The 21,061-nt window shown below is 36.3% G+C and overlaps 1 protein-coding gene across 1 annotated transcript in view; it reads right to left on the bottom strand.

The window, feature by feature from the left end:
- Nucleotides 1-21,061, bottom strand: part of UNC13C (unc-13 homolog C) — a 488,975-nt gene that overhangs the window by 364,278 nt on the left and 103,636 nt on the right. The window contains exons 4-5 of the mRNA XM_054701637.1: nt 5,624-5,646; nt 4,970-5,034 (exon numbers count right to left, since the gene is read on the bottom strand). Coding sequence (XP_054557612.1) covers nt 4,970-5,034; nt 5,624-5,646 — 88 coding nt within the window. The remainder of the gene's footprint in view (nt 1-4,969; nt 5,035-5,623; nt 5,647-21,061) is intronic.

Raw genomic sequence — 21,061 nt, 5'->3', positions numbered from 1 at the left:
TAATGATGTTCTAACAAAAGTGATTATTCTGCTCAATGTAACAGGATACCTTCCATAGTTATAATTGGCACTGCTTTAAGACTGACTGCTCAAATGCTGTCTTCATAAAGGATACATCAGAGATCTTAATTTGTTACTTCTCAAAAACAATTTGGAAGGCATTAGAAGATTAAATTTGATTCTGTGTGGTGTAGTCCTATAAATCAACTGACTTTCTAATAAATTTAACAAGCCAGAGATTTAGATGTCATAATTAAGATCTGATTTAAAGAACTGGAAATGTATAGTAATATGTAAATTTCAATAAGCAGACTGAACGTAGAGGCTTTAGAAAAATATGTTATGACACTGAATTTTTTTCTCCAACTAATATGCTCTCAGGTTCCTTAAATAGAAGATCATTTTCCTGAGGTTGGACTGTCTCCAATAGCTGCTATGGTAATAGGTGGGTACTCCTACAATGCTCAGAGTTAGAAGAGAATATAGTAAGCTTGAGAGCTTGGTCTGCTATGGTAATAGGTGGGTACTCCTACAATGCTCAGAGTTAGAAGAGAATATTGTAAGCTTGAGAGCTTGGTTTTGTTTTGTTTGTTTTGTTTTGAAGTAGAAGGAGGGGTACATATTGACTGGAGGTCCCAAAGGAAGGAAACATATGTTTAACTTTACATTGGTGCTCTTACTTTTCTAAGAGAAAAGCTGGCCTTAGAAACTAGGGAAAGGCAATTTCTCATTCAGGTGTTTTGAATGGCCATCACCTAAAGATAAAAAGGAAAGCAGACCCTTTATGGGGAGTCAACCAATGCTGTATTGGACACTTTCAGTGGCAAGAACCAACAAGGAAAATCGTCAAAGTGCATGATGAAAAATGTGCCAATCTATAATTTTATGAACTACAAGCTTTTTATAGCTTGAAGAAAAGTGTTCCATTTTCTTAATTCTTTTTTTTATGAATTCTTTAGCCACTATATAGAAAAATATGTCTCAAAGAATTATTTATTATATACTCAAAGAAAACAAATGGAGTTTGTTAGACCATTTTAGGCTGGAGTTAGTAACTTTGATATTCCCTCAACAGATACTATGCCAAAGTGTATTTCCCATTAAGGGGATCCATGCCTGTGGTCCTGGTGGCTCATGAGTTTGTCTACTGGATGGTCTCTATGGCTAACATCAAAATGTATTGTCTAATAGCCCCATGACTTTCTAAACAGATCTCAAGAACTTCCTGCGTAATTATGAAGGGAGTCTCGTGAAACACTAAGCTGACCAAGTTAGAGAAGTGACTGCCAGTGGCTGGACAAACTGAGACTGGTTTGTTTTGGTCACTGAAAGTGAATGGTTTAGTGACCAGTTCTTGATACATGGGTTTTAGGAAGTTGGTGGTCTTACCGCTACAAGCTTTCCTAATTAATAGACTATCTACATAAAATCTTGGTATATAGTATGTAACATTTCTGTTATACTGGAAGACTGCAGGCAGAGTTCTGAGGACTAGCTGACACGGTACAATCAAGAGTCTATGGTGGGTTGAGGCATCCCCACACCTCATATGAAATTCTTTTCTATCTGATATAAATGGCTACCTGGAAACATAGTTTTGTTCATCCTGTAGTGGACTGAGCAGGATAAACCCCCTTATTACTTTTATGAAGAACAAGGTAAAAGAAAATCATTCAATTATTAATCAAAAAAGGTCTCTATCCTAAAGCAGTAATAATGCGGTTGAGTAGAGAAAATCTGTAATACAGTCTAAGTTTATATCTAAGATATTCAAAAAGTGAGGAAGTTTATAGATAATAAAAAAATAAAAATGTACATATTAGCATAATTATAGAAATATGTTTATAGATTTGCTCAATTCAACCTTCAAAAGTTTTTCCAAAGTAAAGGAGATTGACAAAGAAAAGCTAAGTGGCTTACTGGATTTATAACTAACATGAGAAAAATTCCTTGATTTTCCTGTAAGGACTTAGTAACTGAGCTTTGAGTTTGGGATAGGCAATAGACTATGGTGGGGGCAGAAAGGGTTAGTTTCTTTTAAAGCTCACAGTACTCTCTCTCTCATCCTGAATTCATCAGTTTCAAGAACATTATTTTCTTAAAATACAGTAGACCTGAATCTACTCAAGAAACACTAACTAATCAATCTAAAACACAATGATGTGACTTTCCTGTAGACTCATTTCAGTCAGCTGGAAAGTTTTCACACCAGTCCTTTTTCTTTTCTGGTCTTCTTTTACAGACATTAAGCTCATATCATGTTACAAAGACCCCTCTTTCCTATTTCTTTGTCATCATTTAATCTTTGAGATTATTCCCACATAAAATTCTTGTACTTCTAACATCATTTTGGCACACACTTGTAGTATGACTCTTAGCTTACATATATGGATATGTTACCAAATTCTGATTAAAACACTAAGATTAAAACTCTTAAGTTTAATGCTTTCTGAAACATGCATCCTTCTGTTCTTCTGTCTCTTCCTTCTCACACAATTCCTTTCATGAAGACTGTCTAATTTTTTTATTATGACAGATGGAAAAACAGAATGAAGTTTGACGTGTATTTTCAACATCTTTTCCAAAAAAAGTATAGAGAGATGTGCAGAAAGCTGCATTGTTAACTCCATTATCTGGAGTGTGCATAGGTTGTTCTTTTATTGACACGTAAAGAAGGAAGGATGAATATGGTTTGGCTCTCAACTGGTTAGAGGTGTTTGACTCTGTACAGAGTAGTACTGGCATACAGAAGCAAAGACTCCAAATTTTGAAAGTCTGTTTCAGTCCCAGTTTCCCAGTAATAGATATTGTAAGGTTTAGAAGAATTATAGGGATGCTTCAATTAAATAAAAATATATATTTAAATATTTAAAGGAAAAGTAAAAATTGGAAGCAAATCTTTCTGAAAGAGGTTATTATAATTGAAGGGGCTCATCAAGAGGAAATAAGCATTCAGACAAAAATGAATTCTCTTGATGACTAGAATTATCACCCCTTTCCCATACTATCATAAAACTAAAATCCCTTGGTAAGTCCTTGAAAATAGGCAGTTTTGGGTAAATTATGTAGAAGGAGCCTATTCAAAATACAAAAATGACCTATTTTAGCTAGACATTTACAAACATGCATTAAACAAAAGTATGGTTATAGATGAATTCTACTGCTTTGACAATGACAGAAGTACATATTCAGGTGTGAATTAAAAAAGATGTTAGGAAGTGAAGGATGTTTTTGGCAGGGAGGAATTATAAAACTTGAAGATCATAAACTCAGATAAGCTTCCATGATCATGAAACAGTATCTTTCATAATTACAATGAATTTCAACTGAATTATTTTCTGAGATAACTATTCCTTTTGTCAAGTTTTCATATTTAAGCCAATGTAAAAGAGATAGTATTGTAGAATGAGAGAAAGAGAGTAATCCACTTATTACTTGAGCTTTCTGTGGAAAATTCATAACGATTACTGACCACTGCTGATTTTGTAACATATTTTAATCAGCCTTATATATCAAAAAAAATAATACTTTATATATTTTAAGGATTGTGAAGAGTGTATAGACATAATAACACCTGAATTACATTTGAGAAAAATCAAATAAAAATAGCATGTGGTATTTTTCAAGAGTTTTACATTTTAAATTTTAAATTTTCTATATGTAATATGGCTTTATTTAACAAAAGATTCACTTTCAAAGAATGACAGTATAAACCATAACTGTGAAATTATTTCTTTGCCTAAAAATATACCTAAAATGCGTATCTAAATTTTGCTTCCATTTATACTGTACAGAAATATGTTCAAATTTCCCTAACAATATATTTAACAACCTATCTTAATCTAGATGTGTAGATGTATAAACTGTGCCTGTTTTGTTCAATATATTACACTTTAAATATCTATTATGTGTTTGTTGTAGTATCATTTACAATAATGGCATCTAGAAATATTCTTAAAAATGCATAAATAACAGTAACAATATTACATAAAAGTGTTTTGAAATGTTTGCATCACATAAAAATAATGAAATTGAAAGTTGTTAAATGGAACAAGTTGCACATGCAACACACACAGTAATTAAGACCACAGGCTCTGGAACTAGATTAACTAGGTTTGATTTTGACTTTGCCACTCACTAGTTGAAAGGAGGTGAAGTTTTCTGACTGCTTGATACACTGATTTTATCACTGGTAAATCATATATCAAAATATTACTTACCTCAAAGGGATACTGAAACGATTACATGAGTCATTACACACAAACCGTTCCTAACAATTCTTGATATAATCAGTGCTAAGTCAATGTTTTTTTATTTAAATACATAATGAACTAACTTATTTAAATGCACAGATACACATATAAACTACTTGTTTATATGACTGAAGATATGTATGCAAGCACACTGAAAAAGGCAAATGAGCATACATACCAAAACAATACCAATGTGTAACTATGGGAATTAGAGATTCCTTGCTTCTTCTTTATTTTACGTAAATAATATAATTATATATTAATTTCATAATTAAAATTTGAAAACCTTTGTACACCCATTAAAGTATAAAAAATAATGGTTAAGATTGTATGCATTGACTTACTGACATAGAAACATGTTTGTTCATGTACACATTAGATGTAAACAGATCAAAAGATAATATTAATTGTATTAATATGAATTCATCTATGAAGCTTATATGGTTGTATTTGTGCAAGGAATGATAATGCTAATAGATAATCAAGTTAGGTGATTCATTCTTTACATATAGATACATATAAACAATTACACATTACAGACAACTACACATTATTTTTTTAAATACTGTAAATGGTCCTTTATTTGTGAAAAAAGAATGCAACAGTGAGACTAGTTATACCATTATTCAACATTCTGAACTCCAAAGACAATGTTGGAAGCACAACTAAGTACACTGATGAATAGCATAAATTACAAAGGTCATGAATGTACTTACCCACCAAATGCCTGGAGTGCAGAGAATTTAGAAGCATCCAAATCACTGCCACTTACTATTCGAGCCTTAAGTGAAAAAAGAGAAAAACAAAACAAAACAAAACAAAGAGCCTTTTAGCATAATCTGAGTGTATATATGTGAATTTGGGACATATATCAACTGCACTAAACACGTAACACCCAGTATGACAAATGCTAAGCAGGGTCAGCTGCAAGTCAAAGCTACTACGATTTTGTGGGTGGATGTTTTGAAATTAGCTGTCAGCATTTAAACAAAAGCACTGGCAGAATTCAGGAAAATATATGGTATTCCAAATACTATTTGCCCTTAAAACATGGTATGTGCAGTGAAGATCATGAATCAGTCAGGGAGATCATGATTAGCCAGACTTAAGAACAGATGCTGAGTTTGACCGTAGCAGACCCCTAGATTGGCAAGTATAAGCTAAAGTAAGCGCAGCTGGCAAGGTGTAACCTCTTCATAAATGCAACATATCAGGGGCACACTGAAAGGACAACCAAAGAATGGAAAGCTATGATAACATGCACATTTCACAACTAAAACAGGGGAACCAAAAAAGGTCTAATATGTCACAAACAAACATATACAAAGGACAAGATCCCTCAGGAGGGAAGAAAAAGTATGATTTAAAACCTTTTCATCCACAGAATTGCTATCTGAAAGAGAATCAGGAAAAGGGTAAGTGTTAGATGGAGTATTTTTCAAATAATCATTTAAACATACAAATGAGCCAAGTGTTACCATGTTACGTTGTTTAAAATCATGAAAGAATTCTAAGTCTGAACCCCAAAGGAAGAGGAATAGTTGCTCCTTAATTTAAAGAGACGTAAATTGTGCCAGAATGCTTGGAAAGTATAAAAAGGTGATAATGGGATTTAGTGCAAGATAATAGGTCATATAAAGAAAAGAACACAATTGAAGAATCAGAAGTCCTTGGATCCAGCTGGGGCTCTACCACTTACTAATAAGCACATTAAACAAAACTACCAACTTCTCTGGAGTCCAGAGTTTACATCCAAATCTGAAATAAGGGCACTAATACTGTATTTACCTTACAAAATTGTTGAGATTTCAATGAGATCAATGTATGTGAAAGTAAACCTCAGATGACTATGTAAATTCAAGATGTTTTATTAATTTTTATTTATGGTTTTCATATCATAGAACTCAAAAGCTAAAAGATCAATTAAGAAAACTTCATCTTGTGAATAAGAAAAACCATGTCTGAAGGTAAGTAAGTTGATTAAGACCAAAGTTTCCAAATGGTAGAAGCAGGACATGAATCCAGAGTTCTTAATCTGCCCGTTTTTATATCCAGTGTTTCAGTTGAGCTGAATGCAACAGTGAGGGGTTGTTGGCCCACTGTTCTCTAGAGCAATTTAAGAATAAATTAGGGGTATTAGTCTTCCTAGGTTCAACTACTCATGGGCCTAGGTAAATCAACAATAGACTGAGGAATTTTTTTAAATTCAAGTCTAAAAGTACCAGGGTCATCAGGGCATAGTCTATTTTTACCTTAGACTTATTAATTCGTCTTTGGTGATTAGCATAAGCTAGAGAACTTCTCTGAATATAAATTGGCAGAATGCTAGAGCTGGGGTGACAGTGGGGTTCATTTGGTCCAAACTCCTCACTCCTCATTTTCATAGATGAGCCACTGAGAAAGAAAGCCTCAAGGTTATGTAGCTCAATGATAAACTTTACTGATGAAAATATGAAGTGAATTTGGTTTTCTTAACCACTAAGTATGGGAAGATTAATTACCATAACTAAATGCTTTATGCAATAGAGATTTTACAGTATCTCATATCTTTGAATATGAAATAGGGTAAAGCACAATATAAAAGACCATTCCTACTTATGGCTATAAACATTCATAAATATACCATAAAATATAGGATTCAACATTATATGAAAATTATTTATCATATTCATGAAGATTTATCACAAGTTTGATTTAAAATCACGGAACAATTTAAGATGAAATACTACAATAATTGACCAAAATATGTGTATCTGAATTTCAGTTACAAAAACTCATTTGATAAAATTTTGAAACCTAAATGGCTTTTGAAAAACCTCTTTAATATAGGATTGCAACAATTATTCCTTAAGACTAATATGCAAAAATAATCTCATTTTCAGAGTCATCAACTTAAGAGTGAAATATTAGGCCACTGCAGTTATATTTAAAAGCAAAATATCTATTACCACTATTTTAACTTGTTTCTAGAAATTATGACCCATGTTAAAACACAAAACAAACACAGAGAGAGAGAGAGAGAGAGTGAGTGTGTTTGTGTGTTTTAGAAGGCACGAAAGTTGTTATAATCTCAGGAATTACAATGTATACCCAGAAAAAAAATAACCTGGAAAACTATTAGGGATAATAAAATATGAATAAGGTGAATATAACCAATACAAATAACAATAGCAAGTTATTTATTACTTACTAGCAACAGCTAGTTTCAAAAACAACAATATTACATCTGATTTCAAATATCCACTAATTTGACATTGTCTCCCATTGATATCTGACTTCCATATCAAAGATTTGGTGATCTTTCCAAAAACAATTATTTTTCAGCTGCTTCATCTGGTAATGTTTTGAGTTTTTCATTCATTGATTCATTCAGTGTTTCATTTACTCATTGAATATATTTTTATTAATTATCAACAACCCCTTTTTTGTTCATTTTGACACCTTTCTTATGTCCTGCTATATTTTCTGCCCTGAAATCTTTCTAAAATACAAATATGCTCATGTAATTCCCCTTTTTTTAATTTTTTTAAGATTTATTTATACAAGAACCAGGGTACAAACCAGATGTGCGGGAGGGTGAGAGGATTCACCAGAGACAGAGCGGGGAACAGAACAGGCAGACTGATGAAATACACTGCTGAGGGGAGCAGCTGGCACAACAGGAGAGGTCTGCTCGCCATGTGGGACCCTTGCCTGCCGGCCTGGACCGAACCAGTGCAGCAGAAACTGCGGACAGCTTCACAGCACAATGCTCAACCGCCTGCGCCACCAGGGGAGGCCCAGTTCCTCTTTTTTAAAATTCACCAAGATTACCCAATGCCCACTTGAGAAAAAAAATCAGATCTGTATCTTCTACAGGTTCATTGGTCACCGGTTTTCATTCATCCTAACACTTATTTAAATTCTTACTGTCTCAATACTATGCCATGCTCTTTGAAATCTGTGTGCTTTGCATTTTCAGTTTCCTTCCCCTAATGTGGTTCCCTGCTTCATCTAGCTACTTGCCTGTCACTATTCAAAACTCAGTTGAAGCATATCCCCCTCTCTTGGAATCTTGTCAGTTCACAGTTAATGGTCTTTGATACCTACCTCAACCTTGACTAATCATCTTTCGCCAGTTTCTTTGTCTGCAATTCTCCTAGATACCTGGATGACAGCCTAATTTTCACCCGCTTTTTCAAACTTCTACCATTACCATAGAAAAAAATATGCATTTCTCTGTTCCTGAAATAGATGACCAATAAATGTTTACTGGACATTGAATGAAGAAACTTAAGCTACACCACATAATGAAAACATCTAAAAATTTGAATAAAGGAAACTAATTCCATATTACAGTATAGGAAGAAAAAATTATTTTCTAACAGATTGATAGATTTAATGGCTAAAATCCTAATGGCAAATTGCCATAACCTGAAATTACCTTAATTTCAAGTGTTACTACAACAAACAAGTGAAAATATCTTTTTTTAAAGAATTATGAGTTTCTACACATATTAAAAATTTATAACAGCTAAAGTATTATGGTTCTAGCAAAATAGACTAACAGGTTGGTAAAATGTAAAACATAACTAAGTAAAGTACCCTTATCCTTAAGAATTCAGTGAACAAGAGAGAGTGCATTGTTTTCAAAGACAAAGAGAGGCAGTTCTCAGTGATACTTAGATTATGGATTAAATATCTGTAATAGTCATCTCACATATATATCCCATGAAGCTCCATGTGCTTTAAAGAATTAAATAAAAATCAAATTAAATTCAAAATAAAAATAGAAGGAATCTTTAGTAACTATATGGAATGAGAAGATACATTCAAACTTAGAGATAAAAGGTCCCACAAAGAAGACTGTGATAATGTCCAATTTTTACTTTTGTACATAAAAGCATTAAAAGGAAAATTAAAACATTTCCTGAAAATATGTATATTAATTCAAGTTTAGCATATAAAAAACTTTGTCTATAAAAAATGACCCCAGTACTTCTATAAGAATAGTCAAGAATGTGACAAGGCACAACTTAGAATGCAATAATGGTAACTAAGTTTGAAAAAAGGCCCAGTTTAAATTATGCCTAATCATGATTATAAAATTAAAAAGTTAGAATTTTTATTATAAATTTTATTTTTATATTCCCCATACAATTGCAAACCCCTTATTTTGACCCCAATCCCTCCCCTTCCCGCCCTCCACCCCCCATAGAGTGTCTCTGATTCATAGTTGTTTGTTCATTTTGATTTGTACTTTCTTTTAGTTATTCTTTTTCCTGGTCCCTTATTTAAGTTTTCTAGATTCCTGCTATGAGTGAGACCATCCAGTATTTTTCTTTTTTTTTCTGGCTTATTTCGCTGAGCATGATCCCTTCCAGCACCATCCATGTTGCTGGAAATTGCATGTGTTTATCTTTTTTGAATTTGTTTTAATAATATTAAAAATAAACCCCAACTCTGAGGGTGTCATGAGTCAGACATTCAGATGCATTATTGATGACAGTGAAAATACTAAGAAAATTTTCAGAAAACTGTTAGTGATATTGAGTAATAGACTATTTTGATAAGGAAATTCCTTTTGTGGAAGTTGATGCAAAGGGAAGTATCTTTGTTATGAATTGTACTGCGCTTCTCAAACCCAGATCCGTATGTTCTGTTCCTAAACCCCAGTACCTCAGGACATAGCCTTGTTTGGAAACAGGGCTGCTGCTGACATAGTTAAAATGGGATTACACTTGACTAATGTGATTCCTCAATATGGCATGACTGGTGTCCTTAAAAAAAAGGAGAAATTTGCAGAAAGAGGCATGCATAAGAAACATATCACAGAAGGAGAGGAATTATGCTGCCACAAGGCAAGAACTATCTACCAGAAATTAAAGAGGTTGGAGAGACCCTTTCCGAGTGTCTTCAAAAGGAACATTGCTTTCTGACCCAGCTTGATCTCAAAATACTAGCTTCCAGAACTGTAACAAAATACAGTCCATTGCTCTCAGACACTAAGTTTGTGTTACTTTGTTATCATCCCTAGCAAACCAATATAATTTTAAAAACTGAAAGAAAACTAAAAGTGAAGATCTACATGTTATCATTACAGTAAGAAATGGAAACACATAGGATCAAGCATAGAAGAATGAGCTGAAAATTATGTTCCATGACTTGCTGCAACAATGTTTGACCATTAAAATGTATTTAAAGACTATATAAAAATGTAGGAAATGTTTATAGCATGTATGTGTGTGGAATACATACACATTTTATTCTAAATATATTTGTTTATCTCAGTGAAATTCTGCTTGGACCTCTATTATTCTATTCTGGATACTTCCTATGGTGATTCCAAAGCTCATTGTCATTGATGTCATATCATCACAACATCAATTTGTTGTATCCATCTACTTTTGCTACTTTATAGAAAAACCTCCTTTACCAATGGGTTTAAATTGGTTATAATAACTATACATTTTTAATGCCTCAAAATTCAAAACTATTTTTCTAAACATTTGAACATAAAATATTCTAAGTACACATCAAACGTAGATTAAGAAATAAGCAGTATTGGCAAAGATGTAGGGGGAAAAGGGAACCCTTGTATATTGATGACAATGTAAATTGGTATAGCACTATGGAAACAGTATAGAGATTTTTTCCAAATATTTAGAAATATATGATCCAGCTACTTCTTTATCTCAAGAATACAAAAGCAGTTGTATTCTTTATTCATATTCTTTATCTGAACAATTTGTATTATTTATCTGACTAGTTGTATTCTTATCTGAACAATACAAAAACTTGAAAAGATATATGTAAAAAAAAACTTAAATAAACCTTGAGTTTAATAGGAATGCACATGACATATGTGTGTCTCCTGTATTTTATGTCTGTCAGAGGTTACTGTGTGAACATCTCCAAAAAGAAAACTGAATGTGTGGGGTCTCCCTGGTGGCACAAGGGGTTAAGGAGTGCACTATTGAAGCAATCCACAGCCTCTGTAGCATGAGTTCGATCTCCGGTCTGCCAGAGAGAAACCCACATGGCGCAGCAGAACTCTCCTGTCTCGCCCGCTGCTCCCCTCAGCAGTGTATTTCAGTCATTCTGCCTGTTCTGTTCCCCACTCTGTCTCTGGTGAATCCTCTCACCACCCCCCTCATCTCTGGCCTGTACCCAAGCTCTTGTATGCACAAATAAATAAGTCTTTAAAAAAAAGAAAGCTGTATTGTGATTTAAGACCACATGTAACTTTCTTAGTCCTGTTTTCCTTCACATATAAGTGAAAAAGGCTTGACCAGCACATATAAAACTTCAAACTTGAAGTTCCTTTTTTATTTTATACATAGTACAACAAGGAATATTTACTCAGCAGTCACCATTAAAAATGAATATTTAAAATTAATATATGGGGGAGATGGCATCAGAGGAAGCTCCTTGCTTTGCTCTGGGATAATAAACTAAAATAGGTCCATTCAGTCACTGGACTCACAGGATCATGTGACATGAAGTGAAACTCGAGTGCCTCGTGATCACTAGGGGCCAATATGGTCAGTGTTACAGGAGATGTTGAGGAATGCAGTCTCTCTCCCACTTAGGGCCTCTGCACCTGCATGTGTATGGCCTCTCTAAGCACCTGTGTGTGTTTAAAAGAATTGGATAAGGCACTCCTGCATGACTGCCTTAAGACAATGGTCCCTGCAGCCTCTGCAGCGCTGGTTCGTTACCTGGCTGCCGGCGAGGGTCCCATAAAAAAAAAAAAAAAAAAAGACAATGGCCCACATCATGAGGCAGCCAGGGAAGCCTAGGCAGCCTTTGATTGATTGTGTGGTCAGGGTCCAAGGCAGTCTGGGAGTAGAAATTACACCAAGCACCTGCCATGGGAAATTCTCCCTGTATACATGGCCAACATGTCCCTTCCTGTTCCCCATAAAAACTGATTACCCACTGTCTCCCCTGGACCCTGCTCCTCCTGCCATTGTCACAATCAATCATGCTTGTTCATTCCTGCTAATAAAAAGCAAGAACACTGCTCACTGAGAAGCAGAGTCCTGCCTTTCATACCTGCTCCACAACTCGTACCTCAGCGTGTCCTTGAGGATGTGCTAGCATGTACTTGACCACCAGAGAGGAATTTCACCTTTGGGCAACAAAAGGGTGGGGAGAAGAATAGGCAGAAAGAATGGTTCACGCCTGCATCTGGGGAGGGCAAAACTGACTCTTGTAGATACAACCATGGAGGATACAGACCAGAGAGCTGAGGTGAGGAAGGAAGACAGGGCCTCTAGTGCCAAAGAAAAGCCTCATAAAGGTGCAACTCCTTCCACCCATTTCCCGCAGGAGAAGGGACATATGGTCACCAAATGAATACACTGAAGCTACATCGGAATGCCCTGGGATTGCATCAAAATTGCAGCTCACAGATTGCAGAAATGTGGATCTGAAACCCCAGAGAGGTAACAAACTAAGAGGTAATAAACTAAGGCATGAGCTGAGCCCATCCTTACTACTATCACCAGCAATGGACCCCTCCAGGACCCTCTATTCACTGAAGAGCTACAGATTAGATCTGACATACAATGCTATCTACTGGGCTTAACAAGTTGCGGAATTACATGGTATGCCGCAATTTATTAAAAAAAAAATTAAATCTCAAAGTTTGATTTCTACATACTCAAAGTATGTATAGTAAAATTATGATATTATAGCTGAGACACACACACACACACTTTATATTATAGTGATTACCCCCAAGGAAGCAAGGGAATGAGAACCAAATAATCTTTAAGGAAATACAGTATTTCCCTTCATGTCTCACCATTTAACATCAAACACAAAACTCCTCTGTCTCCCATAACTAGCTCCCCCATATACCCTCAAGTATTCTTTGGCATTTCATATGCCCAAATCATACTATCCTTTGATGACATAAGTCTATCATGTCAATTATCCATGGGCAAAGCAGGGTACAGAGCAAATAACATGGAAACATTGAATAATTACTCATTAGAATCATGGTCCCTCAGAACCAACATGCTGTTAAAGATCACATTGCTCAGTCGTTTCAAATTGTGTTCTGAAAGCCTTGGGGTTCTTCAAAGCTGCTCTGGGGAGTGAGAGTAGGGGCTGGCAGCTAGGACTATGTACTTACCTCCTTACAGAAGTACAGTAGTTCTGATGTTATATATTTGTAATTGAGGTACCAAACAAGACTGCTTACAAAAACACTTCCTCTCTTAAAAAGGATAAAAACAATAAAGTTAGGCCATGTTTTTTGTGAGTTTTTTGTTTTTTTTGTTTTTTTTTGTGGGACCTTGCTGGTGGCCGGGGAACAAACCTGCACTGCAGAGGCTGCAGGCAGCCTCACAGGCCAGTGCTCAACCGCTGCGCCACCAGGGGAGGCCCATGACTTAATTTTTTTTTACAAGTAAACATTAAGGTCATTTTCTAGCTAGGTGACATAACTCTCCCATGACTAAGAGATTTGATGGCTTCTGAATTCTCAGCACTATGGGAAGCTGCTAAGGAAGATGTACGGGAGCCTTTGGTTTTTAATGTCCATCTCATCATATCAATTAAACAGAGGTGAAAGGGGGCCTCCTTGATGGCGCAAAGGTTTAAGTCTCAGCACTGTAAAGCTATCAGCAGCCACTGCAGCACAACTTGGATCCCCAGGCAGGGAGCTAACCCACATGGCACATCAGACCTCTCCTGTCTCGCCTGCTGCTCCCCTCAGCAGTGTATTTCGGTCAGTCAGCCTGTTCTGCTCCCCGCTCTGTCTCTGATGAATCCTCTCTGCCCCTGCACCTCTGGCCTACACCCCAGCTCTTGTATGCATAAATAAAATAAATCTTTTAAAAAGTAAACAAACAGAGGTGAAAGACTGATTACAGTTCATTTACCAAAAGGGCAATTCTGGTGTGAATTCAAGCAGGAAGAAGATAAAATTTACTCCCTCAAATTTTGCATCATGCATCATGCCCTGCTCTAACAGTTGGAAGAATAAGAGTCTCACCAACAAAGGGTATGGACATAAATCAAATGGATTCATTTAACCTAGCAGTAACCCTGTAAATAAGCATTACACATTAAAGAAAGTGCAACAGCATATGAGCTTTCAGAAAGCAATTGTTTACTCCTATCTAAAGTTGTAGGAGGAAGGACTAAGTCATCAATTTTCCATTCCTGCCTCTGTTCCTTTGGTAATCTCTAATGGAGGTCATTTGTGAGGCTAATCAGTTTTCCTCAAGGAAATCACTAAAACTGGAGATAATTACAGTAAGTTCATGAGAAAGAAAATTCACAAAAATCAACTTTGATCTTTCCTTTAGGCTTTGCTAAATGATCTGTAAAACTAATAATCATTAATTATTACAGAAAGGTATTATATGCTTAGAGCTACAATGTTCAAGTAACACTAAATTATATTTTTTCCTAATGAATAGATACCTTTTAATGATCTTGAAACCAACTACCACAACACATTAATTTACTTATAATAGCTTTTCCACGTCTTCAAATATGGAAAGCAATTGCACTTGCCAAGCTATATTATGAAGATGCAGAAGTTTCTTATACATTCAAAAGTCTTTGAACCTAACAAATGGAACACAGGCAGTATTTTTTTCTATTCCTCCTAGAACAAATGATTGAAATTATTTATCTTTTGTAGAATTTCCTAGGTTAGGGTCATCTATTAATATTTCTACTTTGAACAGAAGAACTTGTCAACACACTTGGAGATGTTCAGAATAGCCATCATGCTGGTGCCCAAGAAGATGGCTGTATCTAGCCACCAAACAATGAATTTGAAGGAGAAAAGGTTGCCACGTTCTGAACATATTTTGCAGGATGAGAGGGACTGTTCACTTGTAACATTCCCATCCCTACCCGTGCAACTTACAGCCCTTACTATTTCATATCCCTCCACTTATCAAGGAGTACTGAACTTAAAAATGGATTTTGCATGAGGCATTATTCTCAGCAAAATTATTTGGATGAGTCAGAAAATATAGTTTTTAAGACAATAACCACTGCTGGTAGAGAAGTTACGAGCTATTTTTAGCCTTCAGTTTTCTAAAGCATTCGTTGGAGGCAGAAACAACTGCAGATAATGAGTATTTTTAGTGCTAAGTAGGAAACATCTGTCCATGGAAGGGGCACAAAAAATAAAGACTATGGGCAGAATATCCCCATGGGCAGGCAGAGAGAGCAGAAATCCTAACTGCACCTGTATTCCCAGCTCTGACTCTCGCTCCGAGTTAGAATTCCTCCTGGATGGGGCCTCCCTGGTGGCACAGCGGTTGAGCGCTGGGTTGCAAAGCTGCCCGCGGCCTCTGTGGTGCCGGTTCAATCCCCAGCTGCTCCCCGGCCACCGGAGGAGGGTCCCACATGGCACGCAGACCTCTCCTGCCACCCGCTGCTCCCCTCAGCAGTGTACGTCGGTCCTTCTGCCTGCTCTGCTCCCCACTCTGGCTCTGGTGAATTCTCTCACCCTCCCACACTTCTGACTGTACCCAGTGCATGTATAAACAAAAACAAACAAACAAACAAATAAATAAAACATGCCTCTATTAAAAAAATAAATAAAATAAAATAAAATAAAAGAATTCCCCCTGGCTGAATATATTAAAACAAAACAAACACTTCAAGATAGAACAGGTACATGGAATGCTTCTTCCTCTGAGTTTGCTGAAGCATGCCTCTTGCTAAAGGTCTGACTAAAGGGTTGCTTGGATCTAGACTATCCTCTCCAGCAGACTTCTTTCCTTGTGATCACTCAGTCAACAAATGCAGAGGAATTCAGTTGACTGTATACCTTCATCTTTTTTTAAATCTACAGTCCCTATCTGGGAAGGAGGGTAAGGGATGAGAGCAAAGTGAGGGGTGCCATAGACTATGGGGAAGAATTATGGGCACTCTGGTGGTGGGTGTGGTGACATACATCTGAAGAGGTGTGATCCTATACCTCTGAATCACATATATTGTTGTAAACTAATGTTGTTAGCCCAAGGAAATACATGTATCTACAGCTCCTACTTTGAGACAAAATAATATAGGGAAGACATCAAGTTACTACTAAGAAAAGGGCAGAACCTTTCCTCTAATCAATAATTCTTATCTAGTTTTGGAGGTAAATCTACATGCTATGGGGGAAATTTTAATGGATTTGATACTTGAAATCAAATCTACTATAATACCATGAATTCTTATACCAGATAATTTCTTCTTAAACTACATTGAGATTTTAAAAAAAAATCTAGTAAAATACATTTTGCTCAATAACAGAAAAGCCAGTGTCACCAAGCCATTATCTCCAAAATTTTATTACAGATCTGAAAATACCATCCCTACAAAAGAAAATCCAGATAATATTTGTATCTTGTTAACACACCTACAAGTTTTTCTCTTAAGTATGGTTTTTCTTGTGTTACAATGCATCACATCATAGTAAGTCATTCTCTTGCCCTTTACTCATAGCAGTTTTCAGAAAATTTTAGTTTAAAGATTAAAATTTCAATCCTCTCAAGACTCAAGTCTTTTAATGCTAAGTTTCATTTCAAAGGATGCTTTTGCCTTTTTTATGTAACTCTAGAATGAAATAGGGAATTTAAGAGATGATGTAGTTCTACTGTCCTTAAAAGTGGATAGCAAAACCATACCAATGCCATGGGAATAATGCTGTTTTATATAAAAACTTGAGCAAAGATTCTATTTCCCTTAAGTGTTGTATATCACACCAATTTACTTTAAACTAAGAGCTGAGTTCTCATTTTGCAGGAAATAAGCAGTGCCATTGAAAGCCAATCCTGTTTTTATTCTCAGCTGGTTCCTGAAGTTGAATTAATACCATAAATTTTAAATACTGCCTTATTTTACTGTCTCCTTGCAGATCAAAGGCTCCTTCAAAGGTGGGGAACAGGTGGTCATCTTTAAAACAGAAGACACATTCTAATTCCGTGCCTGGCACATACCTATGTATATCAAGCAATAAAGGAGAGCACTACAAGTGATCTGAAACTATATTAAGATACTACCTTGGAAAGATTTATATTGATATTTGAATAATTATTCAAAATACAAATGTCACATTTGTTATAGCCTTTTCCTCCGTGTACCTAGGGAGTTCTTATTTTCAGCTTTATTCTATTTAATCACTGGTGTATCAAAATTTAGAAAAGGTTTAGGCATCTCATTGTAATACAGGATTATGGTTTGAAATAAATGGTTAAATAAAATACCATCATATCCCTGATAAGCGATAGGCATTTTTACATATCTTGGATACAAGGCCCTTGTCAGATGTTTAATATACAAAATACTTTCTCTCATTTGGTAGGGCAGCTTTTTGTTTCAATGATAGTTTATTATGTTGTACAGAAATTTTTTTTTTCCTTAAGATTTTATTTATTAATGCATACAAGAGCTGGGGTCTATGCCAGAGGTGTAGGGGGTGAGAGACAGAGTGGAGAACACAATATGCAGACTGACTAAAGTACACTGCTGAGGGGAGCAGCAGCAAGACAGGAGAGGTCTGCTGCACCATGTGGTTTCTCCCTGGCCAGGGATTTAACTCTGCTGCAGTATCTGCTAAGATAGCTTGATAGTGCTGAGAGTTAACCCCTTGTGCCGCCAGGGAGGCCCAACTGTACAGAAGGTTTTTTGTTTGTTTATTTTTTTGTTTGTTTTTTAGTTTGATGTCCCACTTTATTCCTGCTTTTGTTTCCTTTGTAGTTAGAGTCAACGTCTCAAAGACATCACTGATGTCAAGGTTGAGGAGTGTTTGCCTATGTTTTCTTCTATTTATTTTATGGGTTCAGTTTTACATGCAAGTCTTTAATCCATTGAGTTAATTTTTATATATGGTGTGAAATAGTGCTCTAGGGCCTCCCCGGTGGCGCAGCAGTAGAGCGCTGGGTTGCGAAGCTGCCCGCGGCCTCTGCAGCGCCGGTTCGATCCCCGGCTGCTCCCCGGCCACCGGAGGAGGGTCCCACATGGCGCGCAGACCTCTCCTGCCGCCCGCTGCTCCCCTCAGCAGTGTACTTCGGTCCTTCTGCCTGCTCTGCTCCCCGCTCTGGCTCTGGTGAATTCTCTCACCCTCCCGCACTTCTGACTGTACCCAGTGCATGTATAAACAAAACAAACAAACAAGCAAACAAACAAATAAAGAAAAACATGCCTCTATTAAAAAAAAAAAAAAAAAAAAAAGAAATAGTGCTCTAGATTTATTCTTTTGCATATCACTGTCCTGATTTCCCAACACCATTTATCGATGAGGCTTTCCTTTCCCCATTATATGATTTTGCTCATATACAAGCCAAACACTGGATATTTCACTAATATGTAGGAGACAAATAAACAACTAGGAACTGAAAAAAATCAAACCGAAACAAACCCTAGAAATTAGACTACAGAAATCAGATTACCATTGAGGGGATAAAAGGGGAAGGGAATCAATGGTCTAGGGTAAAGGACTATGGGTACTTTGGTGGTGGGTGTGGTGACATGCATTCTGAGGTGGTGCGAACCTATTCTCCTAAATCATACACAGTGTTGTATTCCAATTATTCCAATAAAAAATACAATTAAGTCATAATTTCCTTTTCATATCAATAAAAACAGTTGTGACTACGTATCTTTAACTTTCTGATATTGCTCTGTACAAAATACATGTAATATCAACATGGTCAGATGATACCTTTTGCACACTAATCTGTGAAACTAACTTGGAGAATGCGTATCTTTTTTTTTTTAAGATTTATTTATTTATACAAGCACTGGGTACAGTCAGAAGTGTGGGAGGGTGAGAGAATTCACCAGAGCCAGAGTGGGGAACAGAACAGGCAGACTGAAGAAATACACTGTTGAAGGGAGCAGTGGGCTGTATCTTTTTTAAAAAAAAAAAATTATGCATACAAGAGCTGGGGTACAGGCCAGATGTGCAGGAGGGAGAGAGGAGCCACCAGAGACAGAGTGGGGAACAGAACAGGTAGACCGACTGAAATACACTGCTGCGGGGAGCAGCAGGCAACACAGGAGAGATCTGCTTCGCCATGTGGGTTGCTCTCTCACCGGGGATTGAACTTGTGCTGCAGAGGCTTCAGATTGCTTCATAGTGCAGTGCTTAACTGCACTATGAGGGAGGCCCCATGTATCTTTTTTTTTTAAGATTTATTTATATAAGAATTGGGGTACAGGCCAGAGATGCAGGAGGGTGAGAGAATTCACCAGAGACACAGAGGAAGCAGAACAGGCAGACTGACCAAAAACACTGCTGAGGGGAGCAGCAGGTGAGACAGGAGAGGTCTGCTACACCATGTGAGTATCTCCCTGGCCAGCGAAAATTGAACCCCTGATACAGAGGCTGAGGAGAGCTTCACAGCGCTGCACTCAACTCACTGTGCCACCAGGGAGGCCCTGGAGAATTTGTATTTCCAGAAACAACTTGATTCTAAAAATTTCTTTTCTGAGACGTTATAGGAAAACCTGTATGTTCTGAGCCAATGTTCTGCCCTGTGAAACTTAGTCTAGATAATCAAGGAAAGGTCTTTTTCTCTCTTGCCTGCCTGCTGACTGCTAGAATCTCTTTTTAACAGCAAACCTGAAAATATATTTATTTGCCATGATTTTTAAGGTTTAGAGGAATTTAGGTGGTCACTGGGGTGTTTCAAGATCTTGTTTTAATATTTATTTTCTTCAAGATGACTTGAGGATCAATAATGATCCAAATTTATATGGAAATTACCCACATTGACAAAGCCCAAAATCTAAGCTTCAAATCTTTTTCTCTATATATATCACTTCCTTTTTCTGTGAAAATACTTCTCAGAGCTCTTATTATTCTTTCTCATTTCAAATAAAGATAGAATTTCTGTATTACTTATACCTGTTGATCATTCAAGGGCTCTAGATACACTACCATACCAACCAATAGAATTATGAGAGTTCATTACAATTACCTCAATGAAGATTACTCTAGTAGGGATTGCAGTCACTGTCTTTCAAACTTCAAAATTCATGAGGAAAGTATCTACTTTACTAAGTAAATTGACCTTAGGTGAACAACAGGAGTAAGTTTAAAACTGATATACTCCTTTGTCAATCTTCTTCCTGCATTCTCTTTGTTTAAAAAAACTAGCTTAGCTTTCAACCTTTTCTCAAGTCAAAAGTCCTGACTCATCCCAGACTTTTTATTGCTCCTATTCCATTTACCCCACATTCAACCAGTCACTAAGTGTGGCTAAAATCACTTCTTTACTCTCTCTCGTATACCCCTCATACTCTTGCAATTCAGCCCTATCACTGCCACAGTTCAGATTTTCGTGATTCTGCAGAATTCAGTATGGATACTTTTGGATGTTTCGCCACAAACTGGTAGAAGTGTACTTGTTGATTATAGTAAAGGAAATTGTTTTATTTATATTTTCTTCTCCTTACTCATTCAAGGGTTTCAAAATACAACATGAAACTTGTGTTTAAACTTGACAAATTGCCCAAGAACATATCTGTTGTCCCTTTTGTGACCTCATTAGAATAATAAAAGATTAATAATACCATACCTTCAAAAAGAATGAACTGCAGGAAACAAAACTAAACTGGATAATGACTACAAAAAGTAAACTTACTTTAATCTTAAGATACCCTGACAGATTCAACTCCACAAGGTACCAGGTGAAAAGGAAAATGGATGGAGAGGAGGGGCTAAAAGCAAGAGGATGACTGACTATCCAAATATAGTATTTGAATCCCCTGGTCCTGATCACCATCCAGACAACTAAGTTGTCACTGTCTCAGGGAGACCCAAGGTTTATTCTTTAGAGATGTTGAATCGGAAA

The sequence above is a fragment of the Talpa occidentalis genome, unplaced genomic scaffold (assembly GCF_014898055.3).
Source record: "Talpa occidentalis isolate TD23 unplaced genomic scaffold, MPIMG_talOcc4v2.1 talOcc4.11, whole genome shotgun sequence".
Classification (NCBI taxonomy): domain Eukaryota; kingdom Metazoa; phylum Chordata; class Mammalia; order Eulipotyphla; family Talpidae; genus Talpa; species Talpa occidentalis.
Note: the sequence above shows the minus strand (reverse complement) of the source record. Positions and strands in the feature narration are given on the sequence as shown.